The 12,736-nt window shown below is 37.1% G+C and overlaps 2 protein-coding genes across 6 annotated transcripts in view; one reads left to right on the top strand and one right to left on the bottom strand.

Annotated features, from left to right (window-relative positions):
• The window catches only part of LOC124780652 (cytochrome c oxidase assembly protein COX15 homolog), an 85,866-nt gene extending 75,028 nt beyond the window's left edge, over positions 1 to 10,838 (bottom strand). For 2 of the 5 annotated variants that reach the window (XM_047253801.1, XM_047253799.1), the window contains exon 1: positions 10,664 to 10,838. The gene's annotated coding sequence lies outside the window, so the exon portion shown is untranslated. Of the gene's footprint in view, positions 1 to 2,021; positions 2,199 to 9,701; positions 9,856 to 10,663 lie in introns of those variants that run through there. The other 3 variants (XM_047253800.1, XM_047253796.1, XM_047253798.1) reach the window with 3 other exon arrangements.
• The window catches only part of LOC124780636 (integral membrane protein GPR180), a 63,112-nt gene continuing 60,786 nt past the window's right edge, over positions 10,411 to 12,736 (top strand). The window contains exon 1 of the mRNA XM_047253795.1: positions 10,411 to 11,450. Within this exon, the coding sequence (XP_047109751.1) occupies positions 10,984 to 11,450 (467 nt within the window). The 5' untranslated portion in view covers positions 10,411 to 10,983. The remainder of the gene's footprint in view (positions 11,451 to 12,736) is intronic.

Below are 12,736 nucleotides of genomic sequence, written 5' to 3'. Positions count from 1 at the left end.
GTTGTTTTTACTACTTATTTGCTTTAACCGGCTTTTTCTACATTTAGAGCAAGCTGTCATTCATCACACCAAACAACAATTCCGTCCATGTCATCCGGTATCTCCCCACTGTCACACGATGACACTTTCCTGTACGCTATAATCTCATCAGCAATCACAGACTGTTGCTCAGCCTATTCATCAGATCATTTATGTATATAAGCAACAAGGGCAGTCCTATCATCCTTCCCTCGGGCATTCCTGATGATAACCATGTCTCTGATGAACACTTGCCATCCAGAACAATATAAAGGGTTCATTGTTTAAGAAGTCTTTGAGCCACTCACATATCTGAGAACCTACACTGTATGCTTAGACCTTTGTGAACAGTCTGCAGTGGGGCACTGTGGCAAAGACCTTTTGGCAATCTACAGTCTACAAGCATGGAATCTACCTCTTACTCATAATCCATGGTTCAGAGGATATTATGTGAGAAAAGGAGGCAAGCTGAGGTTTTGCATTATAAGTCCGTGCTGATTTGTGCACAGGTGCTTTTCTGCCTCAAGGAAATTTATTATGTAGGGACTGGGAATATGCTCAACAATTCTGCAGTAAACCATTATTAAGGATAGGTAAGAGGTTTTGAAAAAAACATTACTGTATTACAACTGTGTTGCAATTGCTTGGACAGAAAAATGAAATTACATTAGACACTAAGTACAGGCAAAACAAAAGACGTACTTCGCAGTAGGAGTTAAGTTTGGATGTAATTTAAGTTAAGAAAATACTTTTGTGCACATACAGAAGCATTATACTTAATGACATCTGAAACTTAACACTGGTGGATGGCTGTAGTGAGACAGATGACCAAGGAAAGCAAGAATTATAGCACTATTCTCCAAATGAAAATATTAACTTTATAAGATAGCAGTAGATAAAGACTTTTACACACTAAGGGATATACTGCAATTATTTAAAAACACACAACTAAAGTATAGTACTTGAATTTGTCATAAGATTGTTGGTCTAAGTGAGAAAATATATGATGTTACATATCACTCAGGAAATGTAATGTGCAACATTATGTTTGCCTTTTCAACAAATGACACTCACACTGAATAAAACAATACATTACATTAGTGTACAGGAGAGCAAGACTGCTGTGTGAATTTATTATTAATTTTGTCAATGGACAGCACATCTTCAAGGTTGATCGGTGATCACAGTAACTTCGCAAGATGAAGAACGTGTGTGGGTGTGATATTGACATTCCGTGTATCGCCGACTTCTGCTGGAGAAGTGGGCCTTCCCATGAATAAGTGCCAAAACAGAACAATGACAAGTACAGACTATAAAGAGTTTTTCTTATCATCCCCAGTCTCCTCTGAGCCGGGGTTCTGGGTGCCTTCTGAACTCTACTGCTTTTCTTAAACCCCTTGCATTATTTTTCCTAGCCCTTCTACCTTCCCCTTCAATCCTTCTGCCAGAAGGAGCCACTGGCTCCGAAGGCTTGCACACATGAGACCTTTTTTTAGAGGGGTGTTGTCCTGCCACTGCTTGGTAAGTAGATTTTTTATCTATCCAATCACATTACACTATACAGATTTTGTAAGGCAAATGAATACTCTACTGTATTTACAATTATGATCTGTCACTTAGAACTTTTAGTTCACATTCTGAAGTATGACACTGTTGGTAGTGTTTTCCAAGAATCAAATATTTGTTATAGTAAGATTATTGTATCGAATTTGAAGAGTGTGTGTGTATGTGTGTGTGTGTGTGTGTGTGTGTGTGTGTGTGTGCGTGGTGTTCAGAAAGTAAGTTATGACTGATATGACTGCCAATTGTTAATACAATGTTTTCCACTGATTAACATATTTCAAGCACATATGAACCATACTTGACTAGGTATTTGTATCTGTTCACTGGTCTGGCTTAATTGAAGACCAACGTCTTGTGTGATATCATTACATCATCAAGCTGACGATTGATCAAAGAGTGTTTCTTGTGGAGCATGTGTCCCGCAACGCAGACAAGTTTACCTCAGCATTAGAAACTGCATTTGCAGCAAAGTTCCCAGGAGTGAAGATGCCTAACCGCAATGCTGTGTACGGAATCTCATCATCGAGTTTTGAAAGACCGGAAGCATTCACAATGCTCCAAAATCAGGCAGGCCATCCACATCCGAAGAGAAGGTGATGGAGCTGCAAGACACAATCCTGCAAAGTCCAAAAAAATCAGTTAGACAACTAGCTTAGCAGACCCATGTGTCCGTGGGTTCCACTCACAAGATTCTACGTAAGTCACTGTCCATGTACCTGTACAAAATCTTGGTCGTACATGAACTGAGATACACCCATCACTCGGTGCATGTGAACTTTTGCAACTGGTTTCTGTCCTTCCTGTAGGACAATGGTGAGGGGATTCTTGACACAACGTTTTTCACGGACGAGGCGTGGTTTCACCTCTCCGGTTACGTGAATAGCCAGAATAGTCATGTGTGGACTTCGGAGAATCTATGTAAATTTAAGGTATCTGCACTGCATGATCAAAAGGTTGGTGTTTGGTGCGCCGTGACTCAAAAACACATCACTGGGGCTGATCTTACTTCAGGACATCATAAATGCAGATTGGCACTGCACCTGCATCCCGGAGCCCTTCCTAGGTGAACTGAATGAGGACAAAATTGAGAATGCCTGGTTCCAACAGAATGGGGCAATTGCACATACTGCCCACAAGGCGATGAACACTATAAAGGACACCTTCGGTGACCACATCATCTCTCGAGGACTCTGGCCTCCACATTCACCCAACTTGGCTCCACCGAATTACTTCCTATAGGGTATGTTGAAGGGAAAGGCCTATAAAGGCAATCCACACACCATACAAGAATTCCAAGCTGCACATGTCACATCAGAACATCACTCCCAATGTTCTGCTCAATATATTCAAAAACATGCAGAAATGTGTGCAACTGTGACTTCAAGCTCAAGTGGATCACTACCAGCATCTCTTATAACTTCCATGATCCTAATACGGTAGGTTATGAACTGCATAGTTACTTAATGAACACCCTGAATATGAGACGTGTTGCTTTATTATTTCAAAGACAGTAGATGTGGTATTATGTAATTATTTCCCAGCATCTACTGCAGAATACAGTGACGAAGTTCGAAACTGATTTATCCACAGTCTACTAAGCAGCTGACGAATAGTAGTAAATATTTTAGTAGTAACTGCTTGAAGCAAACTTCAACTGTGAAATATTAAGGGAACAGTGCACATAGTTGTTGCAAGAAAAATGATGGCAGTATGTAAAGAGTTCCCTTTCAGGAACAGTGCCTTCCAATGGACTATAGTCAACTAGTCTAATATTTCTGACGCAGTACAGTGGAGGACTCCAATTGTGTTTGGGCACAAAGACACCCATCAGCAGCATGAGTGATGTTACACACACATGGAAGACTCTGTTCCTGAAAGGGAACTCTTTACATACTGCCATCATTTTTCTTGCAACAACTATGTGCACTGTTCCCTTAATATTTCACAGTTGAAGTTTGCATTCCATGTCAAATCAACACACTTTAAATCAAAATTTTACCTCACCCTCTTTGATTTTGCTGAAAGTTGGTATATTTATAGTGGGTGCTGAAACTAAAAAAAATACCAAATTTCAATTTTTTACCTCAAACCATTCCTGAAATATGGTCATGTAAACTTTTCAAAAACCAGCCAAAAATGTGTGAACGTACGTTTTTTAAATTGCCCTAGGAGCTGCCCTAATTGAGCTAGAGAACTGGGAAAGGTGTCATTTTGCAGCATTTTTCATGCTCTTTCCAGTGATAGACCAAAAAACATAGCTTCTAATTAATAACCTTTTTCAAAATGGTAATTAATATTTTGATTTCATTTCTTTACAAAAAGTACATAATTGAAAATTTGCAAAATATTTCCATAACTACTTCATACTGTTGTAAATCACATGGCAAAATATAAATGTGGAATGATGATGGGCTCATTGTTAAAAAAACTTATTCCGGACTCGTTTTTCACTAACGGCCCTAGTTTAACCAAACTGACCTTTACGGTAGTACGTCAGTAGAGGACCGTATACATAGGGCTTCATGTCTGTACAATAGACTTGGCCACTGTTCCTATGTTTTGATACAGTGTATCGATACATGGAACTGTTTCAGTGTTTCGGAACGGCTATGGTTCACTGTTTCGAAACAGTGGTGTTTCATTCCGCCCGTCTCGGATCTCGAGCCAGACACAGAAACTGTATCGTGTTTCAAAATAAGACTGTTTCAGTCCACCTGTGCCTGGAACGGACTAATTGTATCGAAACAGTGATGTTTCATTCCGCTCTGTGTCGGGCGAGATTCGGGCTCGGCACAGGTACTGAAACACAACATATCACTTCGTGAAACACTTTCAAGAGTGTCGAAATCTTTTGACAAGCAATAGCAAGAAGCTTAAGATATCCGAAAATAAAGCTTCGTTTCTAGCTGACTGTCCTATTCCGAAATGGCGTAACATCTGCTTTATAAACACTAACCAAACAATAAAACAACGCATACTATTCACATTCAAAATAATAAATATGTGAAAATCATTCAGTTAAATTAAACTTTTTTATAACATACGTTTCTCTGTTCATGTACAGAAATCATACTAAGAAACGCAAGTAAAACTACAACATTTTAAATAAAAAAAGGCGTAGAGTGACAGTTATTAGACATGTACATAAATTTGATGTAGGTACAATTGCAAGCAATCTGTTTGACATATCACTGATACTGTAATGGTGAACGGGAAGCATCGTAAATTTATAGTAACGGTTCGAAACACCTTGAAACACAAAAATTTGTTTCTGTTATACTTTATTATTTATTCGAATTATTTGCGAGTCTATAGTCACTGTGTCTATTATCCACAATTATTCCCTTTGTGTGCATGGGAATTAGTAGGATGGGTATATTAGCCATACTAATGGAATGTGGGAATCCCAGTAGCATATCCCATGCTTCTGCAGTTTGCTCCCACCTCCAGTTCTGTTCGTGGTGGTTCTTCTGTCTTCAGCTATGGCTGTCCTCAGCCAATTGAAAAGTATGAAAGTCACACAGCGCATTTGCTGAAGGAAATACGAAACTGCCAAGACGCCTAAGTGATAGTTTCATACTTTCTACGATACGATTAGCACTCTCGCACCTCATTTATGTTTATGTGGACATACTTATACAGTAGACATTAAAGATGATAAGATTACAAAACACAAACTGTTTCACTGTTTCGGAACAGTGTATCGAAACATTACATCGTACTGTTTCATTAGTTTCGAAACAGTTACGTGTTTCAGTTTGCCCATCTCTACTGTACAATAATTCAGAGACTGGAGCCATTGTTGAGATGATGTAGTCTGCATTGTTACATTCTAAGGCTTTGTGTGCATACAGCATTATTGTGCACTGTGGTTTTGGAGCAAATCAATTGTTGCCTATGTGTCGACCAGTCTGTATCTGTTATATTTAATAGTTCATTTTAAAGTAAATCTATACATTGAAGGACAGTGTATAAGTGGTTTTTGTATAAATATGGAACCAAGTAAAAAGTGCAGAGCTGTAATAGTGCAGTGTTGTAATCCATTGAAGAAGTCAAATCATTTTATTAGAGACAGAAAAAAACTGAGAAATGTCACAACATGGATGTCCAAATTATTTCCTCAAATATCAAGTGGTGCCAAGATTTGTGATAAATGTAGGAAAGATGTAACCAAATTGAAAAATACGCCAGAGCTCATCATTGATGAAAGGGTTGAAGAAGAATCTTCTGGATCAGAGATAATCATCCGAGACCAAGACCCTGACTTCACTCCAACTTCAGTAGCTGGTAAAACATTTAACACAACACTTCAAGAACTAGGTGAGTCCCCAACTGACAAGAGAAAACTAACAGCTAGGCATTACGCCAAATCAAAAGTGAAGAAAATCTCATCAATGACACGTAAACTTCTTGTTGCTCCTGGAACGTCTTCGTCAGATACTGATACTGATGAATTTGTTCTTGAAGATCTTAAAAGAAACTTTAAAAATTCTATAAGTAGAGCAAAAAAACTAATGATTCTTACAAGTTTACCTGAAAAGTGGAGTGTCAGGAAAATAATGAGGAAATTTAATGCTCCTAATTACATTGTTCGGCAGTCCAAAAAAATTTTGAAAGAGAAAGGATTCATGGAAGGTCCAAACCCAAAACCAGGGATGTGTTTACCAACAGAAACTGTCAAAACTGTACATTCATTTTATGAAAATGATGAAGTTAGCAGGGCAATGCCAGGTATTAAAGATTGTGTGACAGTTACAGAAACAAGTGGAAATAAAACAAAAATATCAAAAGGACTTTTTTGTGTAACCTTAAAGAAGCTTACAAGCATTTTAAAGACAAGTTTCCTAACATAAAAATATGTTTCTCTAAATTTGCTGAGTTGAGACCAAAACATTGTGTATTAGCTGGCCGGAGTGGTGCACACACTGTCTGTGTGTGCACAACTCACCAAAACATAAAATTAATGATAGAAAATGCCAAACTAAATACAGCAACAAACAGCAGCTTAAACAATTATGAGCAGTGCATTGCAAAAATGCTTTGCAACCCATCATCAGTTGATTGCAACATGGGAAACTGTGAATATTGCCCAGGAGAAACTGTCATATGTAAAATTTTAAGAGACTCTTTTCATGAAAACTTAATTCAATAAGTTCAGTTCCGACAGTGGATATCAGTTGACCGATGTAATGTGGAAATTGTTCAGAAAACTTCTGAAGAATTTATAGATTTATTTTGTAGTAAGATGTCGACTTTGATTCGGCATGACTTCATTGCCAAGCAACTACGAACATTCCTTAACTTGACAAGAGAAAACCTGAATTTGTTGTCATATGCGATTTTTCAGAAAATTATAGTATAGTTCTACAGGATGAAGCTCAGAGTTTCCACTGGACAAGACAGCAGATAACCATTCACTCTTTTGTTATATATTACAAACAGGAAGACAAAATTGAGCATATGAGCTTTGTCATTGTTTCTGATTGCCTGGAGCACAATACAACTGCGGTTTACACCTTTCACAAGAAGCTAATTTCATATCTAACAAATAAATTTCAAAAGATTCCAAAAAAGATATACTATTATTCTGACGGTTCTGCCACTCAGTATAAAAATAAGAAAAACTTCCTGAACCTCTGCCTTCATGAGGAAGACTTCATCATAAAAGCTGAGTGGCACTTTTCAGCCACAGCACATGGGAAAGGGCCTTGTGATGGAGTAGGGGGTTCAGTAAAGAGACTGGCAGCTCGTGCAAGTTTGCAAAGGCCATACCAAAATCAGATCCAAACCACACGAGATCTATTTGAGCGGGCAATAGATAATATCACAAATGTTGATTTTGCATATTCCACTCAAGAAGGCTACGCTGCTTCAGAAATATTCTTAAAAAGCCGACTTGAAGAGGCGTTGACAATCAAAGGAACACAGCAATTTCACGCTTTCATTTCAACACTACATCAAAATTAATAGTCAAATACTTCTCAGGTGATATGCAGAGTTGGGAGAGGGAAGTAACTACATCAACAGACAAACTGAAGTTACAAGATGTATCAGGCTATGTCACCACTGAATATGGCAGAAACTGGTGGCTTGGGTACATTTTAGAAAAAAACGAAGAACTTGATGAAGTGAAAATAACTCTTCTTCATCCATGTGGACCAGCTAAGTCATTCTCTTATCCTGCACATGCAGACGTCCTGTAGGTGTCAGTTGTGGGTGTTCTCACAAAAGTGAATCCATTTACTCTGACAGGGAGAACATAAATTCTTAATGAAAGTGATGTAAACCAAACCCAGTCAGCTTTATTAAAATGTAATATGTGAAATTCCAAGACAATTTATTGGGAAACTGCTTTCAACTCAAAACTTAATTTTTGTCTCAGGTTAGTGTTAATGAATATTTTATAGAAAGTTGTTTCAAAATTATTGTTAGTGCCTATTGTGTTAAATTTAGCTATGTACAGATACCTGTTAGTCAAAAACAAGCATTACGTATTTAATTTGTTTAATAGTTCCATTTCAAACATCATGGACCATAACTATTGTGTAAATACTTGTACTTATTCATACTTTATTTCAGTTTGTAGTTAAATGCTCAATTTCTTGTTTTTGTTATATCGGTTAATATACTGTTAGTGAAGTTGTATGAAATTAAAAAAAGCAATCAACTTAATTATAAAATATGCTGATTAGTTTTGGTTTAATAAGGTGATGTTTTGATATTTCTAATACTTTTTTACCTTTACACCTTTCCCAGTTCTCTAGCTCAATTAGGGCAGCTCCTAGGACAATTTTTAAAAAAGTCCGTTCACACATTCTTGGCTGGTTTTTGAAAAGTTTACATGGCCAAATTTCAGGAATGGTTTGAGATAAAAAATTGGAATTTGGTATTTTTCTTAGTCTCAGTGCCCATTATAAGTATACCAACTTTCAGCAAAATCTAAGAGGGTGAGGTAAAATAGGTGTGTTGATGTGACATGGAATGACTCAATTTCTCACATGGATGAAAGACATATTTCACGTTGTCTCTGAAATTATACAGGATTAAATATCTATCTGAACAACAGTACAAATTACGATAGATTGCCACTTACGACACAGAGAACACACACACACTTGAATGTCTGGCATTAAATGTACCTGTCCATTGTTCAAAACTTCCTACAAGTGGTGAATAGTAATCTAGCCTGATTCATATTTTCATTCCATCCAGAATTTTCCATTGTTTAAATACAAATCTGATATATGCTGTAATGAGTTCTGTGCCAGTTGGGGCTGACCCATCCCAATAACGCTACAAACCATTACATACTTCTTAGTCTCAAATAGTTACTTGCAACTGATGTTCTATATAGTCAGATTGCTTTTAAACATGTGGGGCTGTCTCCGTGCCTTCATTCGTAAGTTAAAGATTATTTTTTGATGCCCCATCAACAACATTATTAGAAATGGAGCACAAACTCGGGTTGGAAAAAATGGAGAAAGAAATCAGCCATGTACTTTCTGAGGACCCTTCCCAGCAGATCTTTTAAGTGATGTGAGGAAGCCATAGAAAACCTAAATCTCGATGGCAAGGTGGATATTTGAACCAATACCCTCCTGAATGTGACGCCAGTATGCCAACTACTGCACCACCTTGTTCCATTGTTCCCAGTCACTGAAATACTGAAGCAACCTGTGGAGTTTGGACTGCAATATCTCCTGGGATTCTCCACCAATTTGGCAGTTTGACTTCGACTTACTCACATTGATTAGCCCAAATATTACTGCTAACATCTGCAGATAACAAGTATGTTAACACTCCTGGCCAAACTCTCCCTGCCAAATCAACTTCAAGTATCAAAAGTGGCTGCTAGTTTCCCACTACTGGTTTGTGTTAGCAATAATGGCAATCACTGCATCACCATAAATCATTCTTTAGCCTAAGTAAAGTGTGGCAAAACGACTGGAAAACAACTCCAGCATTCCTTGCATTGACCTCTGTCACCACACAATTTAAAAACAGTGTATTTCATTAATTAAAATAAGTAAGCAAAAATGATAATGCATAACTAACACAGACTACTCTGAATGTCTCAGAAATATTTCATTTCATATAAGTGGTACAAAAAATTTACATACGTCTAGTTTTACTGAAGACAATAGCTGGTATACACTGGGCCACATGAGCGGAGAGAACGGCGTGTGGCTGTATATTCATGCCAAGTACTTATGAAAGAGTGGTCTAGAATTGATAACCCTCCAGATATGTCAGGGCAAGGCAAAGTCATTATCTAATAATAAAAAATAATAAAAAAAACTCCACAAGGCATTCACTTTCGGTATATCACCTAGTACTTCTTTTGTTATACTGAAGGTGCGGGTTACAGTGATGCCACTGTGTCCACTCCTGTTTTGTGTTTATGCAGTCAACACGTTCCACTGCTTACCGTTAATCATCATTTGCAATCCGTAGCGTGTGAGAATTGAAGTACTTGGAATATCGTTTATTTCCGAATTACAATTTGTAAACTACTTACAAACACTGTGCTTACATTGTGTCCTACAGATAAGAGGTTGTCACGGGAGTTACCAATGATATGTCGTTCAATCAAGAACTGTCCGATTGTATCGTAAAGGTAACATTTACAAATATCCTCGCTACAGTTACCACACTGAAGAAAAAGAATTCTTAATTACACCACAAAGTCTTAATCCCATTATATGACAAGCACGCGGCATGATGGTTATGCTAGAAGTTCGAATCGCTGATGCACTCATTTCACTATAGGAAAATATTCATTTATCGCCGCACTAGGTGGAGAGGAAGAAATTTTGAATTCGAAGGTGGTACACGCAATCCTACAGGATAATGGAAACCGTCTCTTTATAATTCAAAGTATATATTTTATGCACCACCGAAAAGGCTGAGGTTACTTCATCGCAAGCTAAATTATAAACAATTTGTCATTCGTGTATTCGTAAATAACATTTCATTAAGCATGTCAGAAGAAAGGAACTAATAGCTGCTGACACACCAACACAACTACCTGAAAAGGAAAACAATGAAAAATTGTTTATTGTTGACAACACAAACTACACACCTCTAGAATAAAACGTTATCTAAAACTCATAGCACGTCATTAAACCAAAGTGTCTTTTTCCTATGAGGAAACTCGACGTGTCAAATCACAACAAAACATTAAATGTCAGTGCATCACGTAACCACCACAACATCACGTAACCACCACAAACACTACCGGTATGGCACCTGCCAAAGATCACTGCTCCCACCTTGCTGTACCTTTGGGCAAAGATAACAAATTGTTTTGATATACTCAAGGAGACAACGACAATAAACATAACATCGACGAAATCGTGCAAGGTTCATTGTGTGTTTGTGTTGCTTGCCAAGTAACGTAATATGAAATATTACGTTTTCTTTTTTGTTTGTTTATTTATTCACAATTCGCGTGGACTGCACGTAAAAGGTACCTGGAACACAAAAGAATATTTCAAATTCCTAGTGAAATATGGCATTCAGAAAACCGATATGCATAACCAAAGAGACACTTCAGGTTATATATTTGGGAACATTACTTCAAAAAATAATTTTTCTAACCCGGTGACGTTAGCTGTACTTGACAGAAACTACTTTTTAGAATATTATGGAAACAGATCAATTGAAAATAAAGATGTAGCTTGTACTAGGATGTTTAATAAAATTAATAAATCAGCCTTCGATTCTGTGTGCAATAACGACGGAAAGAATGATTTTCTCCGGAAAGTACCTTGTCCGGAAAACAGCTTGTGTAAGGATGAAGATGCACCGTGGAATGTCATAAAAGGAAATCAGCTGACGTTCGTTATAGAGGATCTCAAACAGCCAAGGTAGGCTTATGTATGGATTCATTCGTTATCCTTATAACCATTTCATAGTAAATGAGACGGAACTATATTAGATTCAGTGCCATGGGGTATATGTATATAACGTTCATCTGTTTCTTCCTGCTTTTTCATATCACAGTAATCCTTCAAACTCATTACAAAACTTTCTACACTGCTAAAAGGTAAACAGACTGCATTCATTTCTCATGTAATCTGTAATTACGGCTGTCAATCTTACTGCTGATGTGTGATATACACCCTTAAGAAGCAGTAAGTTATATGGAGTTTTATGATGGTCTTAATTTGTCCATTCATTATCATTTGTTAAATTACCTTATTTATGTTGAATTTAATTACTTGGAAGCTGTTATAGGTAAGCAAGAAAGCTAATGTGCCACTTATAGAGCAGAAAGTATTAAATGCTGTTGGACTTTCCAAACTAAGTTTTAGGGAAATAGAAGTTACATGTGTTAATATTGCCAATGATAACTCAGTATTAGTGTTTGTTCATTTTTATTTATCACTTGGCCCAGTCAATCTTTTTGGTACATTTTTTCATACATCTAAAGAGTGTTAATACAGAATGTTCTTAATGACACTCTTTCATGAAATGCATTTTCAGTGCTATTCTGTTCTTGGTAATCTGTTCCATGTACATAGCATTGATCCAGGTGCCAACACATGCAGAATGTCTTTGAAACATACGTTTTAGTAGATGGCATATGGGCTTTGTGTCAGGCTGTGCTTCCCTGTGGAGTAAAAACATGAGAAATGGCTTTTGTTGGCTACAGTTCTACTAGTTAAAAACTTAATGCTGTATTTCTGTACTTGTATTATCACAAATGAAAAATTATGCTTCATTATCAATGGCATTTGGAACAAGTACTTTCTTCCTGCTAAAATTTGTCAAAACTGACATTTTTGAAACTGTGGCTGTGCACAAAATACAAGCTGATTCTTGCAGAGAAGAAAACATCAACCAGCCACTGTTCATAACATAAATAGTGCCATTACTTGTTTTGAACCAACAGTTTCAAACCAACAGGTTCGTCTTCAAACAGCTGTTCATGTTTATATTATGTTTATTATTGTTTACAATAGTTATTGGGAAAAAAACACAGCCATCACCTGTTCAACAACAAATGTACTATAAATGTGAACAGCCATCTGAAGATGAAACTTTCGGTTCAAAACCGGCAATGGTACTATTTGTGTAAATAAATAACAGTGTTAACAGTGGCCGGCTGCTAATTTTTTCTTTTTCAGTTTCCTGGTGTGGTATGTTCTTA

Source organism: Schistocerca piceifrons, chromosome 1 (assembly GCF_021461385.2).
Source record: "Schistocerca piceifrons isolate TAMUIC-IGC-003096 chromosome 1, iqSchPice1.1, whole genome shotgun sequence".
Taxonomy (NCBI): Eukaryota; Metazoa; Arthropoda; class Insecta; order Orthoptera; family Acrididae; genus Schistocerca; species Schistocerca piceifrons.
This window is presented reverse-complemented; position numbering and strand designations above follow the sequence as displayed.